Source organism: Eulemur rufifrons, chromosome 17, assembly GCF_041146395.1.
Source record: "Eulemur rufifrons isolate Redbay chromosome 17, OSU_ERuf_1, whole genome shotgun sequence".
Taxonomy (NCBI): domain Eukaryota; kingdom Metazoa; phylum Chordata; class Mammalia; order Primates; family Lemuridae; genus Eulemur; species Eulemur rufifrons.
In genome coordinates this window covers 53,819,902-53,840,545 of record NC_090999.1, presented here as the reverse complement: position 1 = coordinate 53,840,545, position 20,644 = coordinate 53,819,902, and the positions used below count along the sequence as shown (strand labels likewise).

Below are 20,644 nucleotides of genomic sequence, written 5' to 3'. Positions count from 1 at the left end.
ATCTGCTCGTGCCTCCTCCTAGCTTCAGGTGGTTTTCTGTAATCTTCAGCGTTCTTGGCTTCTGCGGCAGCACCCGATCTCTGCCTTCATCTCCACGTGTATTCCCCATGTGTGTCTGTGTTCGGCTTCCCTTTTTATAAGGATGTCAGTCGATTTGGCCAAGGGCCCACCCTACCACAGTAGGGCCTCATCTTAACCAGTTACACCTGCAATGACCCTGTTTCCAAATGGGTTCACATTCTGAGGTACTGGGGTGAGGACTTTGACATCTGTATGGGGGAGACACAGTTCAACCTGTAGTAGAACTGTTTTGGCAATAACCAAGCCTGCGGTGAGGCTTTACCCTGACGTAGTCATGTCCTACCAGTATTTGAGTAAACAGAATACAAAATGCTTGAAGAACACAGACAGGAAACGCTTATGCAATGGACAAGCTGTGTGGGTGAAGGGCGCTCCCAGGCCTGGTTTTCTCAGCTGTGGGCTCTTGAGCTTTGCCACACGGCAGCCCCGGGGCTCGGCCTGTCTCCTGACAGGAACACTCTCCTTTACAGATCATTCTAACATAGACAAAAGTCCCTTTGCTTTTATCCTTTTCCTCCTGTTCCCTGAGAAAGGCTAGATTTTCTAAAGGAGGTTTGACTAAACGCTAAGAGAAAAGAACAAAAAATAAAATAAAAAAAATAAACCCAGTGAGTTTGAAAGCACAGATTCCTGGTCCTGAGGAGGGTAAACACTGGCCTCAACTGGCTCACCAGGCCCCATCCACTGTGTGCCATTTTGGTCTTCCTCTTCCTCCGTGAATCAGGACCAGGGAGCCCCTAGGTTTTGTCTTACTTTCTCCCACATGCTAGAAATTTCTTGGGTTTTTTTTTCCTAAATCTAGATGCCAACTAGACGTTTTTATTTTTGCTTCTTCACACTGGATATGCATCCTTTAGGTCATCCCGTTCAGTTCAGTTTTCTGCCATAACTGAGGCCAGCCCTCTGCTAATTTGCTGAGCTAATTTGCTGAGCAGAAATAAATGACTCACTTCATCCTGAACCAAAAGCACGCAGGAACCCTGCTTTGTGTCAACCCCACCTCCAGGGAATTCTCTGATTCCTCTATTAATAAGCCTCACTAGGTACTGTATATTCTTACTGATTTTTTGTGCCATCAGTCACTGGAAGGTGTGGTGAGGTGTACAGCTACAATTTTGGACTTGCATACATTTCCTTTCAGTTCTATCAGTGTTTGCTGCATGTATTTTTAAGCTGTGTTATTAAATACAAGCACATCTGGGATTAAGTTTTCTTGATGTCTTAACCCTTTTATCATTATGAAATTTATCTTTTTATCTCTGGTTTTTGTTTTGAAATCCACTTTGTCTGATATTAATTAAGCCACACCAGCTTGCTTTTGATTAGTGTGTAGTAATTTTTAAAATTCTTTTTCTTTTAACCTCTCTTTATTTGTTTACTTAAGTGGATTTCTTATAGATAGCATATATTTGGATGTTGGTTTTTATCTAGTCTAACAATCTCTGCCTTTTAATTGAAGTATTTGAACTATTTATATTTAACATAATTATCTGTAGAGTTTAAATTATCATCTGGCTATTTGATTTCTAATTGTTTCATCTGCTCTTTGCTCCTTTTGCCCCATCTTTTCTTGCATTTTTTAGAGTGGATTTTTAGTAATCCATCTAATCTCCACTATTGGTGTTTTAACCATACATCTTTTTTTTTTTTTTTTTTTCAGTGCTTGTTCTGGGGTTTACAATATGCGTGCTTAACTTATCTGAATCTACCTTCAAATAATATTATATCCCTTTAAATACAGTGTAATAACCTTACAATAGTGTGCATATTTCCCTTCCCATGTTCTAGCCTTTGTGATATTATTATCATACCTTTTACCTCCACCTGTGTTCAAAACCCCACAATACATTGTTATTATTTTTAGAGTCATTCATCTTTTAAAGAGACTTAAAATGTAAAAATATATATTTTCTATATACCCACATATTTCCCATTTCTGATGTTCTTTATTCCTTTGTGTATCTTGAGATTTTCCCCTGGTATCATTTTCCTTCTGTCTGAAGATATTCCTTTAACATTTCTTTTTTCAGTTTTTGTTTGTACTAAAATACCTTTGCTTCACCTCCATGCTTGAAAGGTATTCATTTTCACTAGGTATAGAATTCTAGCTTGACAGTGTTATTCCCTCCTGGCAGCCATTTAAAGAGCTCTCTCCATTATCTTTAGGCATGCATAATTCTCTGAGAAGTCCGCTGTTACTCTTACCTTTGCTCTTCTTACATGGTATGTTTTCTCTTTTTTTGTCTGTTTTCAATAGTTTTTCTCACTGGTTTTTAGCAAGTAGATTATGATGTGTCTTGTTTTTTTTTTTTTTTCTTACATTTATTCTGCTTGGGTTTTTTTAAGCTACTAGATCTGTGGATTTATAGTTTCTAATAAATTTGGAATTTTTTCAGCTATTATGTCTTCAAACATTTTTTTCTATCCCAGATAGAGTGCAGTGGCATCACTGTAGCTCGTTGCAACCTCAAACTCCTGGGCTTAGGTGATCCTTCTTCCTTAGCCTCCCAAGTAGCTGGAACTAGAGTGTATGTGACCATGCCCAGCTAATTTTTTCTATTTTTTGTAGAGATGGGGTCTCACTCTTGTTCAGACTGGTCTCAAACTCCTGACCTCAAGCAATCCTCCTGCCTCAGCCTCCCAGAGTGCTAGGATTACAAGTGTGAGCCACCGCACCTGGTCTAATTTTAAAATTTTAGACTGCTTGTTAGTTAGTGTTCCACAGATCACTGATACTCTATTGTTGGTTTTCTTCAGTCTTCTTTTCTCCCCATTCTGCATTTTGTATAGCATCTTTTGTTGTCTTCAACTTCACTTATTTTTTTTCTGTGGTATCTAATCTTATCTTAATCTTGTCTGGTATGTTTTTTATTTCAGACATTATATTTTTCATCTCAGAGTGTCCCCTTTGAGTATTTGTATTTTCCATTTCTTTCCTCATTATGTTCATATTTTTCTCTGTATTAGGAGTCAGCAAACTATGGCCTGTGGACCAGCTACCTGTTTTTATAAATAAAGTTTTATTGGAACATAGCCAAGTCCATTCATTTATGTTTTGTCTATGCTGCCACCACAATACCTTGACAGAGTTGAGTAGCTGTACCAGAGGCCTTGTAGTTATAAAGATTTAAAGATTCACTATCTAACTTTGCCCTTTAAGAAAATGTTTGCTGACTCATGCCCTACATCCTTCAGCTCATGGTGCAAATATTTGATTGCCGTTTCAATATTCTTTTTGTTAATTCCATCATTTCTGTCATTTGATATTCTATTTACGTTACTTTGTACCTAATAATTTTCTTGTGTTTAATAATTTTTTATTGGCTGCTGAACATTGCAAATTTTACATTCTTTGGTGCTGGCTTTTGTTATACTTCTTTAAAAAGAGCGTCAGAATTTTCTTGGCAGGATTTTTGAGCTCTTCTATGGAAGATCTAGAATAGTCTATTTTAGGGCTAATTTATCCCCTCTTCTAATTTAGGGTCTTCTGTGGTCTCTATGAAAGTGTTGTATATTTATAGAACTATGGCTGGAGAGAACTCAAAAGATGCCCAGCTGTGAGAGATCTTGGAATTGTCCATGTTACAGCTCCCCAGTAATTGTTTGTTCCCCAGAAGCTGTTCTTGTCTGGCCTTGTGAGGGTTCACCCTGTGCATGATCAGATTGATATCAACCAAAGACTCATATGCATATTTCTGGAAATTTTCCTATTTGTAGCTCCTTCTCTGGCACTCTGCCCCAGAAATTTTAGCTCCCCTGATCTCTCTGGTTTCTGGCTCCTCAATTCAGCAAAATTAGGTTTCTCCTCCCTGACCACAGTCTGGGAATTATCTTCAGCCTGAGAACCTGGGAAATACAGTGCTCCTGTCATTTGTTTTCCTTTCCTTAGGGATCACAGTCTCGTGTCACCTGTTTTCCTATGTGTGAAAACAGATGATTCCTGTACTTTGTCTAGTTTTCTAGTTGTTTTCATGGGATGTAATTCCAATCTTACCTACTCACTCATGGCACAACAAAATGCCCCCGGCATATGTTTTTGAGACATTTTGTCATCAAACGTAAGTAAGCTAACTGTTCCAGTAGAAGATAGTGTTCAGAATTAGCTTTAACACACCACAATTTTTGCTTTGTTTTTACTATTAAATATTTTATTTTATTTTATTTTTCATTTATTAATGCCTATATCTCTAAAAGTAGAAAGCTGTGTGGAGTTGAGTGTTGTTGGAGATTGGGAACAGATGGCTTAAATTTGGTTAATCACGATCCAGTTAATTCAGGATTTATCATAAAAATACTAATTTGCATGTATGAGTTAAGTGACAAAATGAATCATAGATTATTGATTATTTTTGTACATCATGTACACAGTGAAGATATGGATATAGATATTCGTTGTTGATGAACTAAGATGCCTGAGGTTGTCCATTATCTTAAGAAAATAGTATTCTGGCCAGGCTCAGTGGCTCACACCTGTAATTCCAGCACTTTGGGAGGCCAATGCAGCACAATTGCTTGAGGCTAGGAATTCAAGATAACCTGGGCAGCATAGTGAGACCCCAACTCTACAAAAAATAAAACCAATTATCCGGGCATAGTGGCATGCACCTGTAGTCCCAGCTACCCAGGAGGCTACAGCAGGAGGATCCCTTGAGCCCAGGAGTTTGAGGCTGCAGTGAGCTATGATCCCACCACTGCACTCCAGTCTAGGCAACAGAGCAAGACTCTGTCTCTTAAAAATTAAAATTAAAAGAAATAAAATAGTATTACTTATCTGAGATATGTGGGAAAGTGTTTATTAGCCAAAATTTAAAGACAAGTTCCTGAGTTTACCAACACTTCTGCAAAGTGCAGTCCAGAGACCAGGCTCAGAGCACATCACACAGGGGAAAATCTAACTCATAATATCACCATAAAGTGTCTCTGCTACTTTCTTACTAGTCCTTAAAAATTAATCATGGAAACAAAACTGCAAATACAGAATTCAATTCTCTCCCTGTTACTTTGGTTACTTTGGTTACTTTGACTAAAGGCTAAAAAACATTAGGGTACATCTCTCTGATAGGCTATAAGGCAGTCATTAATATCTTGCTTCAAAAACATATTTACTAATAATGGAATTAGAAACTGCTTATCACATAATGCCAAATTTTTTAAATTTAGAATATAAAACTATAAATACAGTATGATAATTTTACATATGCATACATATATGCACACATTTCATGTATATATGTGTATATATAAAGCTGGAAGAAATCTACCTAAAGTTTAATAATTATTATCTCTGGGTGATGAGATTACTGATAAAATTGACTCTAGATAGTCAGATTCCATAAATTTTACCTGGTAAATATATATTTTCTATAGTCAGAGAAAAGTTATTTGTCCAATTTTATAGAACATCATTGAAAGAGTAATATTGCCTAAAAATAAATAAAAATATTGGTCTCATTTAAAAAACAAAAGGAAATAATGGTGATGTACCTATAACTGATTTTTGAATCCTGCAGTCTAAACTGTTATCTCAATGGCTGAATGTTTATTGATTTATTTTTCTTTTCATTTTAGATCAGTATCAAGGTCATGGTACAGGACGTGTTCACTGGCATTGAGAAGCTTGTTAGCGTGGCTTTCTCTACATTTGTAGCCAAACCAGTTGGAAAAGAAAAGGTGAATTTTCTCTGTGAAGAGGCATCTAGCATGTAATTCATGGACACATTAACCATTGCACTAGAATTATTATGGAAAAAAGAACATTTCTTCTTACCATGAACTATGCTTTCCCTGTTAGTCACCAATATTTATTGTAAAAGTTATTCTGTGATAACATCAGAGGATTAAGTACTTTAGAAACAAGTACCTTAGAGAAAAGCAGATGTAGCCAGTTTGTGAAAGATTAAAAAAACAAAACATTGTGTTTTAAATGATCTTAAGGTCATATCAGTTTCTCAAAAATATTGCTTACTGGTTTGGTTCTTTTCTTTTGTGTTTATATAACTCAAAATTGAGTCAAAAGAAAATCTTCTTCAAAAAGCAAGAGCAATTTAGCAAGCAGTTGCATGGTATGGACCAATCATTTTTTTATACCTAAAGGAAAAATGTCAAAGCTGCTGAGTTACTGAAGTTTAAAAATAAGCTTGAGGGCATCTGGGGTGAAAACACCCTTCGAAGCATTGCGATGCAATGGCCTGCCCAGCTGGCTTGCTTGGACGGGGACCAGATCTGCTCCTCTCTTGGCTTTCTTGGCATTTTTTTTTTTTTTTTTCAGTGTCAGGGTGTCTGGGGGAGGGTCCTCATTTCATCTAAACATTTTTAAAATGTAACAATTCAATTTAGAATTTGAACTTTTCACTCCAAAGATCACTCCAAAACTGGGCACAGTGGCTTCCCCTAGATCCACTTTGAAGCAACAAGGAGCACTCGTCTCTCTGAGAAAGTGTTCCTCAGACTGTCTCCAACTTTAGAGAGGACAAAGCAACGTTCCCACTCTACCTGACAGAGTGGCAGCAGAGCCACACATGCTAGCTACTCCTCACCTGGGCCAGGAGGCACAGAGATGGGCTGGGACTGAGTTAGCCCACCACGGCATGGCGCCAGGGTGCAGGTGTCTCTGCAGAGTTTTGTACCCTGGGGCACTTCTCCCACTCTCGGCCCAACAAGGCCTGCAAAGCAAATTCATATTGCCCATGGGTGTTGTTTCCGAACTGAAGCTCATGTCAGCTAATTATATTATTTAAAAATGCAGCTTTTGGGGCCATATCTCGGACCTACTAAATTAGAACCGCTGGTGTAGGAACTTGGAATCTGTACTTTGACAAAGCATCCCAGGGATCCCACATTCAGTAAAACCTTAGACATTGAGATAGGTCTTGCCAATCATTCTGCTTTTCCTGGAATCTTCCCAAATCTCCAGACTCCTGGGAATAGGGGAGTGAGTGCAGAGTTCCCATATCTGAGAGAGAGTGACAGAAAGGCGTACACCTCGCCATCCCATTCCTTCACATGGAGGGCCATTGTTTTTGCCCCATAGCCTCAGACTTCTCACTCTGACTTCAGAGATGTGTGGGATAAGAATGTAATATCACACTTCAGTCCAGTCTCTTCTGGGACTGAAGAACTGGTTTCTGAAAGTGGGAAGTCAGATACCATATGTTGCTACCATAATTGGTTGATTCAGATAAACTTAATTGTGAAGCACCTTTCCCAGATTAACTTATTTTCCAGCTGGTAAGATTCTTGTTCAGTAGCACATTGTGAAGAGAACCATGAACAATCAATCGTTTGGTTTAAACCAACAGGACTACCTGGATCTCTTCCCAAAGTGAGTTTATCCCAGGATAAAATTGGCAATGATTAACTAGACTTAGTTCAATAATTGCACAGACCAGATCATTGAAAGACCTCACAAGACTCCACAGGGTCATGCAAGGTTTTACTAAAGCTAAAGGAGATGGTACCATGGGAGAAAGAAAGCCCAGGCCAGCATCAGAGAGGCTCTGGGCTTCCAGGAGTACCTAGCTCTCAGGGTTCTTTTCAGTCGCACGAGATGGACTTTGTCCACAGAATAGGAATATAATCAAGATATATGCAAGATATATAACCACATAACCAAGATATATGCAAGGTATCTTGGTTTCAAGAGAACCAAGGCACAAGTTAACCAAGCGGTCTTTTATACCCTGCTGGCCACACAACCAAAATGAGAACTACATGAAGAGTTAGACCAGTGCAAGCCATCCATCTGCACATTACTAAACAAATTAGCCAAGGTCGTCTGGAGGGGTGGGAGTTTGGACTTTAGCCAGCATGTTATAAATCATTAGCTTATTTCATCCTTATCTTGGCCGAGGGTCAGTAGCAGACTTTAGGTGTCCTGGAAATAAGCATGGACATACCCTAGTCCAGCTTCAGTGTGGCCCTTCCTTACCTGCTCGGGGTCAGCAGACAGGCATTTATGGAGGAACCTGAGCTCCGGTCCTGTTGCATCATACTTTCGGGTTTCTGGAAGTTGGTGAAAGCTTTTTTCTCACATACTGATTCTTTCAGTTTGCTTATTAGATGATGTTTTCACCATGTGATGGAATTTCCAGATTGGGAATATCTCTTGGTCCAAGATAGCTTTCTCTACAACAGCTTTATTCCCTTCCTTTGATATCTTAATTTGCAAACGATAGAAAACATTTCTTGATAAGAATTTGGTGGAGTCAAAGTCCCTCTCCTCATTCATCAATTTGAAGAACTTCTTACTTTGTAGTTCTGTTGAAAATTTTTTAAAACAGGGACAAAATTTTAAAGTACATTTATTATTGTATGAAGAAATAATTAAGCCTGTATTGATTTTTTTGTTTAAAAAATATTTTACGAAAAACAATTAGTCATAGCATGGTTAGTGAAAACACTCATAAATGGTCTATTTACTTGAGTTAGAAAACCATGTAGCATATCATTTGTTTTTGCAAAATTCACGTTGCGTCGTTATAATTTAACAAGGCAATGCAAGATAAATGTTTTTCTTTCTCCAGATTCATTTAAAACCGGTCACACTTTTAACTGAACAAGATCATGTGGAACATAATCTGGCTACTGAGAGAAGGAAAGTTCGGTTACAGCATGAAGATACCTTTAACAACTTAATGAAGGAAAGTAGCAAGTTTGATGGTCAGTAAATCCACTTATAGGAACTTTAATTATATGACCGTGACAAGCAAAAAGGAGTCTCTTCTTAGAGCCCCTTAATTTCACTGTATTATTATAATTGAGTCCTGGAGATGCTGGGTATCTTTTCCAACAAACCCAGTGGTTGGAGGAGGAAGGGACTGGCCATTGAGTGTGTAACTGCTGACACTTAAGACCTTTAAACTGGAAGATCTCCAGGAAAGGAGGTGGGAAATCAGGGCGGCCAGCATTAGTAAGTGTGCGCCCAGTCGTGGTCGATGAAGGAAGGATGCTATACATTGGCATGGTGCAGTTTCTCGTCCTGATTTCATAGGAGCTACATATAATCTCAACAGAGTAGGGAACTGCAATTCTGAGGCGGGAAGAAACTTGCTAAAGATTGCATGGGGTGTGAGTGGAAGCCTTTCATTTTGCTTCTGTTTCCTGGCACTTTCTGTAATAACACTGTGCTTATGAGCCAACCTTTCTTAGTCCTCTGGCAGTGACTTCCTGGGCTCTTTGAGGCCTCCAGGGGCCAGAGTGGCAGGGAAAGGCAGGGCCTCTCCAGCCTCCCCTTCCTTTTCGTCTGACCCCATCTTCAAACCCAGTCCAGCTTCCCGGTGAGCCTTCCCTACACACAGGCACAGTGGGGGAGGGAGGGAGCAGGGCCAGCCCAGGCCCTGCGTGCACACCCCCGCCAGGAGGGCAGGAGGGCGGCCCTTGGCTCCAAAGGAAGGCACAGGGAGAACAGGAAGGAAAGGAGAGGACAAGAACAGGCCAGAATAAGAATGTCAAAAGAGAAGGAGAAAGAGTGCACACAAAGGCCGCAGGAGAGAGGAAAGGTGGAAGCTGGGGCAGCAGAAGTATGGAGGCTTTATTCTGTACCAGGTGGCATCATCACAGCCTGGGATGACCCACAGAAGCCCTCTCGGGTAGAATAGAGATTTTCTCAGGTTTCCATTCATTGCTGACCGTTCAAAGGGCAATACCCATCACCAAGTTATTTGTAAGGAAATGAAGACTTCATCATTAAATTACCATGTTGAGAAGAGGGAGTCTCGTTTTGTAAAGCTGATCTCAGTACCAAAATACATTTTAAACGCATTTTGCTCAAGTAATGAAGTAGCTGAACCATGGGAAGAACCCCAGGGCAGACTAGACAACCATTAATTAAAAACAAAGCCAAAAAAGCAATCAACCCCAAATGTACCCTGCTGTCTCCTCGCCCCTAAAGTCTCTGGAAAGAAAGGAAAGGACAGATAAAATGTTTACTAATGGCCAAATCCTTACTGTGTTGAACAAGTAGATGTCTTAGGATATATTAGGAAAACTCAAGTATTTAACATGGTTACTGATAAGTATATGCAGTTATTACCCTGATTTCACTGGCCTTCCTTTCTGCACAATTATGTCTTTTTAAAAAGCCACTGTCCACATTGAAATTATGCTTATGTTTGTAAGGAGAAAGTAGAAATAAGCCACTAAACAACCAGAAGTCTGCTTGGTACGTCAAAAAGCAGTTCTTTTGGAATCTGTGCATATTCATCCAGGCATCCTTGCAAGAACTTGCTTCCACGCTCTCCAAGTCACCCCTCATCCCAATCACATCTCGAGATCATTCTCCACCCTTCTAAGCTGGAACTCCCTGGAGCAAGCTGCCGCCACGAGGAAGATGGTGACCCTGTGCTGAGTGGGTGCTGGTCAGGCCAGGCCAGTGCTTGCTCGCTGAAGTGTCTTGTGATTGTGGATAAGATCAGGAAGGGCTCCTTCCCTCTCAGCAGAGAGAAAGGAAAGGATGCTACACTGACCGCTTGGTTCTAGCCAGTAAATATGTATGCAGTGCCTACCATGCGCCAGGAACCTGCTTGCCATTAGAGGTATAAGGATGAAAAATGCAGGGTCTTTGATCTTGAGAAACTCATGGTTTCCTGCTGGTGACAGACACATTCGTTTCAAAATAACATAGAGAGTGAACAGAGAGGTACACGCACCAAGCACTGGGTAGGAGCACAGAGGAAGAGCCCTTAGTGGGTTCAGAAAAAGACTGGCTGTTGGGGGTGGGGGGGGCATGAGAAGAAAGCTGGGAAGGCGAGGCAGGCAAGTGCCACAGGAGTAAAGAATGGTGGCACCAGCCAGCGTGCTGCGTGCCGGGAAACCGCCAACACGAAATGTCTCTAGGGAGGAAACTCAAGATGGAAAAAGGTGGAAGTGGAAACAGACAGGCCTGTGTCATGGAGGCTCTTAGGCATGCTAAGAAGCTTGAGCTGCCTTCTGTTCTTGATGGGAACCATGGAAGGATTTTGAGCCAGGTTGTGGTGTAATTAAGTGTGTACTTAATACGGTCACTCGGGGTAGAAGCAGGGAGACCAGGCAAGAGATGAGGACACCTGAACCAGGCAGTGGTAGTGGGGGAGAGAGGAGGGAAAGAGTTAAAACTGTACAAGATCGGATGTGGGGAGATAGGTGAGGAAGAAGAAGGAGTAGAGGGTAACTCGGGGGTTTCTGGTTTGAGCAGGAGGTCAACAGTTGTGCCATGAACTGAGTTAGTGGATCCGAGGAGCAGAGAGGGGGCAGTTTTGGTGAGGTGGAGGATGAGTTCTGTTTTGGGCACATGGAGTCTGGCAAGCCTGCGAGACATCCAAAAGGGAGAGACCAGGGCTGAGAAATGCCATGTGTGAGACAACAGCTTCCAGATGGTGGTTCAAATGCAGACAGCTCGTGCAGCCGCCCAGGGAGAGCCCACGGGGAGACAAGGCTGGTGGGCCAAGAATGGAACCTGTGGGACACGGGCATCCACGAGAGGATCAGAGGAAGACGAATCTGTGAAGGAGACCTGGAGGGGCTGTCGGAGGGGTGCAAAGAGAGCTGGGGAGACAAGTGTGGAGTTATAAGAAAGGAGGGCTCGCCTGTGTTCCAGGAAGGAAGGGATAAACACTGTCTACTGGATTGGGAGTAGGGAAGGTGTTGGTGACATTGGCAAGTGTGGAGCAGAGGAAGCGTGAGGGCGGTGAACAGGGGAAGGAAAGGGAGGTTGGAATGACCCTGATTACTTAGAGAAATAGAGGGGATGGTGAACAGCTTACTGTCACCTCTATGTAAAATTCACACACTAAATTACCCTTCGCACTAGGCTTATCTGAAGCACATCTACTAGGGTGCAGTGGATGGTGAAGGAAATAGAGCCACCAGCCTCCTAGCCTTTGACAGTCTCCCCGAGCATTGTCCTTTGCGGGACACGTAGACAGTGAGGGGTGCGGTGGCAGTCACAGCTCTTAGAGCAGCTTGGCTATTTCAGGGCCCCTGCTTTGGGGGAAAACTGAGGTGTTGAATGGGATCTCAAAGTGTCATCCAAACCAGCAGGAAGTGGTCACAGAGCGCTGGCATTTGACAGGAACTCAGTTCTTTCAAGGTGTTTTCTTGCACACCAGCCACCAGAGGCGGAACCTCCTCCTCTCTGGTCTCTGGACCAGCCCCATGGGAAGCAGGGGCCTTTCTGTCAGCCCCCTCACCCCTAAGCCACCACCCTGGAGAGAGAGCCACTTCCTCCCACCGGCGGCCTTACTCCTAAAGCTGCATTGCTAGAAGCTGGGCTTCTCAGCAGCCTCATCTACTTTCTCCTGTAGTCAGTGGTTACTGGCTGGCATGGAGTCGCACTTTTTATACTCTTATCCCAGGACTTGCTTCTGCAGCCAAGACCTCTGACTTTGCCTCTTCTCAGCTTGCTCAGGCAAGGTGAAAAATAAACAAATAAAACCTGTAAAATGGGAATTATAAAGGTACTTATGTAATAGGTTCGTGTGGGGATTAAATGAGTTAATATAAAAGTATCAGGCATGCAGAAGGAGGTCCCATTCACAGGAGGAATTGGAGGCACCTATTAAAGTCTATACTTTGATAGAACTTGGCTGTGAGGCTCGAAAGAAACAGCCTGGAGCTAGAGGAGACCCTCAAGGTCAAGGGGCATTGTTTTTCAGGATAGGAGAAACCTGGTCATGGTTCCAGGCTGGTTGAGTGATAAAAATTATTATGGAAGGACAGGTTGGTTATAAAAGAAAGAGATAATTTGTGTCAAACCTGGACTTCAAGCACCTGAGAATTGTTATTTATTTGCCTTGGGAGGAATTTATGGTGATCTCTGCTACTCTGACCTCTCTCACAAGGATTAGTTTATGGAGAAGTGCTGCTAGGATGGTGATTCAAGCTGCCTTCACTCCCCACTTAAGGTAATATGAGCCAGGTGAACTTGCGTGGCTGTGCTGGCTTCCTCAGGTGCTATACAAGTTGTACTATTAATAATAAACAAAATGAGCAGCAATCTGTCTCCACACCATGAACAGTACTTTGAGTACTAGAGACCTTCTAAATTAATTAGTAACAGGCACCTGCTACAGTTATTCAAAGTAGGGATCAAATGATGACAATGGACTTTAGTTTCCGTTTGTTAGGAAGTTAGCCAGATCAGATTTATATGTCCGGATCACTTTAGAATTGTGGATTTTTTAAAGTCTGCTTTTAATATCTGTTTCACTTAATCTGACCTAAAATAGATTATTCTACATTTCTTTGCACAAAATAACTTTTAACCCTACTCCATTGATTTGATATTCTTTTTGGAAATTTACCAACTTCCACGCCACCAAAGGTCCCACAGAACTTGCAAGCAATTTCTCTTCTAGAACATAAGAGCCAGACTCTGACATTTAAAATTGCTGTGGAATGTGTGGTTTGTCTACCTGCTGCCCCTTGGATCTGATGGAGTTTGTTTTGACTGGACACAATGTTCTAAAAGAAGGTAGCCAGACCATCTCTGTGATTAAACCATGTTTTTAGAAAACGAGAGGTTTATCTTGGTTGTAATATCAAAAATAAAAGATTGGCATCTTTTTCAAGATGTCGTATGATGGAAATGCAGGTTGTTAGAACAGTGAGAAAGTCGAATCCAGATCATATGCTTTCAGAAGAAAATACAAAAAGTGAGATTAGATTTTGTAAAAGCAAGACACGTCTGAGACATGTTCTTGTGCCACTGGGTCATTTTTGGAAGCTTGACATATAGGAGAGAAACGTAAAAATCTGAAGCATTTTAATGGTAATTTTTCAGTACGAAAATCAGATCTTAAAAGCATTATCCTGCTTGACCTCTTCTGGATAGGCAGAAAGAAAACTAGGGCTAGAATGACCTCGATTCAGGTCAAAGTTCCTGACCTAAAAATGTGGAATGAATGTAAAGTTGTCTAAGCAGGATGATGACACAGCACTTTAAGAACATCCAAAGGAAGCCTGGAGAAAGGAGCAGGTCTGTTTGTTCTGCCCAGGCCAAACCAGTGCTGTGGCCTGAATTGCTCTCTGAACCCGGGAAACCCTATTTTCCACTGACTGGCGATTGCCTGCAAATAAGCATGCTGCTGCACCAAAGTCACCTGACTCAGTGTATTTCTGCATGCATTTCACAGCTGACGCTTGTGCATGTACAGCCCGACCTAGTACCTCCTCCCTCCGTGGGTCCCAGTGCGTGCTGTGTATGTCCTCACAGCAAGTGAGTGGCTCTTCCTTTAACATTATTCCTCAGGAAAAAAAGGAGCTGCCTTGTATTTGAGTCTTTACAATTTCTCTCATATCGTAAGGCCTTCTATTAATTTTTTATTTTATAATTATTTAAAAATTATGTTTAAATAAATAGTATATAGACAGGATGAAAAATTCAGAAGGTATAAAAGAGCATACAGTCAAAAAGTAAGTATTCCTACCATTCCAGTTCCCACCTTCAAAGACAACCACTGTTACACACACACACAGACACACATGTACACACACAAACGCACTTGTGCACATACTAATAGCACAATATTCAAACAGTTATGCACTGATTTTTTTCTCTAATTTAACAACACATTTTAGAGATAGTTTATATTAATTTATTTTGAACAAAGAAGTACCATTGGGGCATGCAATATTAGCCTGAAAAAAATCTCAATCAACACTAGTTTGGAGGCTGGGCGCGGTGGCTCACGCCTGTAATCCTAGCACTCTGGGAGGCCGAGGCGGGTGGATCGCTCAAGGTCAGGAGTTCGAGACCAGCCTGAGCAAGAGCGAGACCTCGTCTCTACTAAAAATAGAAGGAAATTATCTGGCCAACTAAAATATATATAGAAAAAAAAAAATTAGCCGGGCATGGTGGCGCATGCCTGTAGTCCCAGCTACTCGGGAGGCTGAGGCAGTAGGATCGCTTAAGCCCAGGAGTTTGAGGTTGCTGTGAGCTAGGCTGATGCCACGGCACTCACTCTAGCCTGGGCAACAAAGCGAGACTCTGTCTCAAAAAAAAAAACAAAACACTAGTTTGGGATGTTTATAAAACATTTTCTAATAAAATCAATTTTAAAAAGAGAAAAGTTGAAAGGAGTTGAGATTTCATATGCCTTTTAAAGGTCATGTTAGGAAGAAATTCAATTCTGGTGGACTCACTGTCTGGAAAAACCTAAAATTTCTGCATAAATATTTACAAACATCTTTGCAAACACACCTCAGCAGGCAGAAAAATATGAGAAAAACTTGAAGTCCAGAAATGGTTAGAAAACACAAACGCGGCAGTGTAAGTTTGCACTGGAGCTGGCATTTGTTCTAGAGGACCCTGTAGGTGCCCAAAGACATACAGCCTGTGCTTCATGGGCCTGTATGAGCTCAGGGGACACAGCCAGGGGCCGATGTTAGGTGCAAGGTGAGATCAGGGAAACTTTCATGGAGCTGGAACTCCCGAAAGGTGATACCCTCAGTGGATCAGCTAGACAAATTCCACCCTTCAGAGAGCTCTGGGAGGGATGCTTTTCTGTCTCAGCCCTAGGTGGACGGGGGGAAAAAAAGTTTCCCTTTGAGAATTCAGTCACAGGTGCATCCTCATGCAGATTTAGTATCAGAATTCACACGACCTGTTTGGGCTGAAACAGACCAAGTGAACTTTAGTGTAAAGTGGGACCGTGTTGTACTACCCCAGGTGATCTGCAGCAGAAATGCAAATCCTTTGTGAAGAAATGACTTCAAGCCCTGCTTTCAAGCATTTCCACAGATAAAGATCCCAGCAATATGAGCCGCGAGACAAAAATCACAAAAGAGAGAAATAAATAAGGCCCTAAGATCTAGAAGTGACACCAGGTCCACAAAGTCTGAATGAGGCCCACAAGACTGCGGATATCAAATTTATCGAAGAATATGAAGTAAGAATGTTAATATGTTTTAAGAAATAAGAGAGTATCAAAAGTAAGATACGGAAACAGAAAAGATGACCTAGAAGGTTTAACAAAGAGACAAAGAATGTCTATAGAAAAAGAATATATAATAATTAAAATTGAAAACTCAGTGAATGAATTAAACAGCAGATAAGACAGTGAAGTGAAAGAGAGATCTGAGAGTGACCTGGTACACAGCACGAGAGACAAAGAAACGGGCAATGTGTGAAGGAGGTTGGGAGACACGGGGAGTGGAGTGAAAAGTCCAGCGCATCGAGTCAAAGCTCCGGGAGTGGGAGAGAAGCAGTATTTGAAGCAAATGACATGAAGAGACATTTCCTTAAGAGGTAACAAGAATGTTTAATGTACATGTGTAAAGATGTTGGACTTCATTAGTAATCAGGGAAATGCAAATCATAGCCAACATGAGATACTATTTCACACCCACTAAATTGGAAATAATCGAGTGTCTGATAAGACTGTTTAAACAAAAACGGGGAACAGCAGGAACTCTCCTAAACAGCAGACAGAAGTGTCAGTACAGCCACTCTGTTACCTAAAAACAATCTACTGAGAGTAAAGACTATGAATGTAGAGTAAATTAGCAAAGTTAAAGTCATTCATTCATTCCTTCATTCATGTAACAAATATTTATTGAGCACCCATGTTCAAGAATTACATTACAATTTAAAAAGTTCATAGTCCCTGCCCCAAAGAGCTTAGGATCTAGTGGGTCACATAACAGAAGATCACACAAATAAACATAAAACTATAGCCATGAAAGGAAGGTACAGACAGAGCCCATTACAGAGGGACTGGGCTGTGGAGTTCAAGGAAGGCTTCCCCGAGTCAAGACAGAACAAGAGAAAGGTGGAGAGGGTGGTGGTGGCCAGAGGAATTGCTACAGACAGCAGGGACGTGGCAAATGCCCTGACGTTGAAGACAACACTTCATCAGAGAAAGTGAAAAAAGACCAGTAAGTGACTGGAGCAAAGGGAGAGGTAATGTGCTGGGCGAAGCAGGATCAGCGGCAATCGGACTAGTGGGGGCTGGAGAGGGAGGCATAGGCAGAGGAGGGCTTCTAGGCCAACGGGAAGAAGTCAGCATTTTATACTAGAACAACAGGAAGCTACTAACATGTTTTCAGCTGGGGACTGAAATGATCAATAGAACAAAGGTAAAAAAAATAAAAGAAAAGGACCATCCATTAATTATAAAGCTAAAAATTCCATTAGGAAGTGGAGTTAAAGGTTTCTGTGACCACACTTTTTAGTCACATAGATGTGGCAGTGCCAAGAATACCAGCACCAGCAGGGCAGATCTCTGCTCTCACGCTTCAGGCTCAGCTCTGCCTCTGACAGGCAACCAGAATGCTCCCCCAGTTTGTAAATCCTGCCACCTCCCCAACAACAGCCTGTGAGATCGAAGCCTTGCCCATGGTTTTCTTGGAGATGCAGGGAGCATAATTGAACATATTTTACTGCTTTGCAGCCGGAGTAAATGATTTCTCCATTGTTGAGAGTAAAAACCAATCTGTCAGTAAATGAAGCAGATACGATTCAAAAGAAGCAGAAGGACATCAGAAAGTATAATGGATTGTGTCTTTTCTGCTCGTGACTGCATTCATCACAAGACAGTTTCCACAGGAGGCCACGTCCCCATTCTGAAGTTTATGGTGTTCCAGATTCTCAGTGTCTGTGGTCCTTCATAGCTAAAATTCCTTTATTTTTAACAACTTCATTGAGGTATAATTGACAAATGATAAATGGTCCATATTTAAGGTGAACAATTTTTTAAGTTTTGACATAAGTATATACCTGTGAAACCATCACCACGATTAAGACAATGCAATGCACATCACCCCCAAAATTTTTGCCTCTCTTTGCCCTGACTTGCCCTTCCCTCACCACCAGCAACTAAAGTTTAAATGTAATCATTCTTTTAATCAAATTCCAGTGGACTTGTTAGATAGGTTAGAATACGATCTTTAAAAGACCCTTTCTGATCTGTTATCTTAACCCAATTCACTGTAAATATCTACCATTCAGATAGAAGTCTAGGTAGAATCTGTTTACTTGCTCAGTTTTAAGTTTTTGAGAACAATTTAATTTTTCTAAAGCTCCCAGAGTTAAGTATGCGGCTGGGAAGGAAAAGTCATAGCCCCAGGTCCTGGGCTGACTCCACCATCATTAATGTTTCCATCCACCTTGCAGATCCCATTTGTGATGAAGAGGAAGAAATGGTTTCCACAAGGGGCACCGCGGTTCAGAGCATTGAACTTGTGCTCCCACCGCACGCAAACCATCACGGAAATACCTTTGGTGGCCAGGTTATGGCTTGGATGGAAACAGTGGCTACTATTTCTGCAAGGTTCTTGGTTTTTACTTTCGGCATGTGATTTTGGGACCAGTGGGGAGAAAACATAGAGGATCCGAGATCCAATTCCTGGGCTAGTCAAGGAAAGGACTAAGAAAAATGTTGCCTTTTATCAAAGTGAAGAAACCATAAATCGTTTACTTGCTTACCTTAGGATTGATCTCTCCTTTTGTTTGAAGGTGAATGTTTAAGTTCTCGGTTCAGAAATAAAAATGAAATGACAGTTTTAATACTTTATTCTGAATTATGAATATTGATCCTGTGACACTGCAACTCATTGTGATGATAGTTTATGACAAAGGACGTGCAAAATAGAACTAGAAGACAGCCTTCACGCTTGAAAATAGCCAGTCTAGTTACCAACCTTTTAAAAGACAACTTATAGGTAGGACTGACCTTTGAAGGTGCTGGCTAAAAATCATTATAGCCAAAGAATTAACTAAAAAATAAGAAAAAAAGAGGGGAATACTTGGAAGAATACTTTTAAAGGCTCTTCAATTTCAAAAAGGGTATTTTATTCTTAATGGAACCATGTCAGTAATCAAGCAGCTTTAAAGAACATTGTGTACTCTGGAAATGCATTTGAACAGGGTCTGCCCATCTGACAATTTTTCTAACCACTGAAAATTGTTGAGGTTTTATTTTCCCCAAATTATAAGAAATTTGTTATTAATATGTATATAGTTATGACTATAGTTAGAAATCTGTAGTTATCCTTTCTATAAATTATGCACAAATAAGAGAGCTTGTTTTTAAAATGAGATTGTCATTCTTAATGACAATAAAGCATTCGAACCTGCTCTATTGTAAAGTCTTACGATATAATTAACTATGAAGGGGTCTGTTCACTTGGTGTGGGCACAATTCTTTAGAGTAATTGAATGATGACAGTGGGAATCTAAAATGTAGAAAATTATGGAAGTTACATTCTGAAATTAAATATTAGTTATAACTATTTCAGAATACCACACACTAAAAATTGTAAAATGTACATTTCATAAGCCTTTCAGGCTTTGTGCAGCAATCCAGGTAATTCTTCTGTGGGGAAAAATTTTGTCTTCTGCAATGTCGGTGAATTCAGTTAACTGTGAGGCTAGGGATTCGGTGTGAATGGCACCAGGGACTCCAACCTGGGATCACAGCTTCCTGGGACTGTAGTCCTGAGCTGTCAGGAGGAATATAACTCTCAAATCAGAACAAAAGGCCTTGATTTGTTTCCTGGAGAGACTTCCATAGGGAACAAGACAAGAGCAGGACTGTTGCCACAAGAGCAGAATCCTCGGCATCTTGGTAAAGCCCCCAATGCTCAGGGACATGGTATTTCCCATAATATCTGCAGGTAGTGTCCAGAACCACTCCCAACACATACACAATCCAGTTTATTTATTTCACTCGAGTTAAAAGAGATGTTTACTTAGGAAACAGGTTGAGACTTGTCTATTGCATCCGTTCAGTGAAATCAGCAGTTTATGAAAATGTTTTGGAGAACGATCACTTTCTTCTCTCTCCTTCCCTTTGTTTCCTTAGCCGCCTGTGTCGGGCGCATCCCCTTCTGAAGTCTGTGGATATGTTTAAGTTCCGGGGACCATCTACAGTTGGAGACCGTCTTGTCTTCAGTGCCATTGTCAACAATACGTTTCAGACCTGGTAAAGCATGCTCGTAGGCTGCTGTAAACCAACTACACCGTACATATTTAATGTTTTATTTTTACTTCAATCTGGAGGGAAACGTAGGGACTACTTTAAAATAACCAAGTTGCTTCTAATTTTTTTTAAGCTTCACTCAGTCTTCAAGATCTGTAGGCATACATTTTAGCCCTGTTCTGCTTGGGTCTCCTCAGACTGAATAAATTACAACAGATTGGGTTTTGTCTCAGAAGGGTGGCTGTATGTCCCAGTTGGCCCAGGGTGCTCCTGGTTTGTACTTGTCATCCTGGCATAATTATTAACTTTTCACTCTATAAAGTGTCCCAGTGACTATATATTAACAGTAAACCAACTTGTAATGGAACTGTTATTAATCACCATGAAGTACAAATTACTTCCCAGTTATTTTTAAAACACAATGAGAAGATTTAATTTAGTATTTTTTTCTTTTTAAATGTAAAAAAAAAAAGAAAGCAATATGTTTTCTGTCTAATTTGTGTTTGATTTTTTTCTAATTGCAGAACTATTATTTTTTAGGGAAGAAAACCTGACTTTGGCACAATTTATCACCCACCCCCATTGCTAAAATATGTTCATGAATGTACAGAAAAGCCCAACTGGCCTCTCTCCCATTCGAAAGTGGACATGCTCTTAGGGTCTTGTAC

At 40.9% G+C, this 20,644-nt stretch overlaps 1 protein-coding gene across 1 annotated transcript in view; it reads left to right on the top strand.

Moving 5' to 3' along the window:
- The window catches only part of ACOT12 (acyl-CoA thioesterase 12), a 47,020-nt gene that overhangs the window by 13,326 nt on the left and 13,050 nt on the right, over positions 1–20,644 (top strand). The window contains exons 4-7 of the mRNA XM_069492198.1: positions 5,650–5,751; positions 8,604–8,739; positions 18,170–18,326; positions 19,860–19,979. Of these exons, the coding sequence (XP_069348299.1) occupies positions 5,650–5,751; positions 8,604–8,739; positions 18,170–18,326; positions 19,860–19,979 (515 nt within the window). The remainder of the gene's footprint in view (positions 1–5,649; positions 5,752–8,603; positions 8,740–18,169; positions 18,327–19,859; positions 19,980–20,644) is intronic.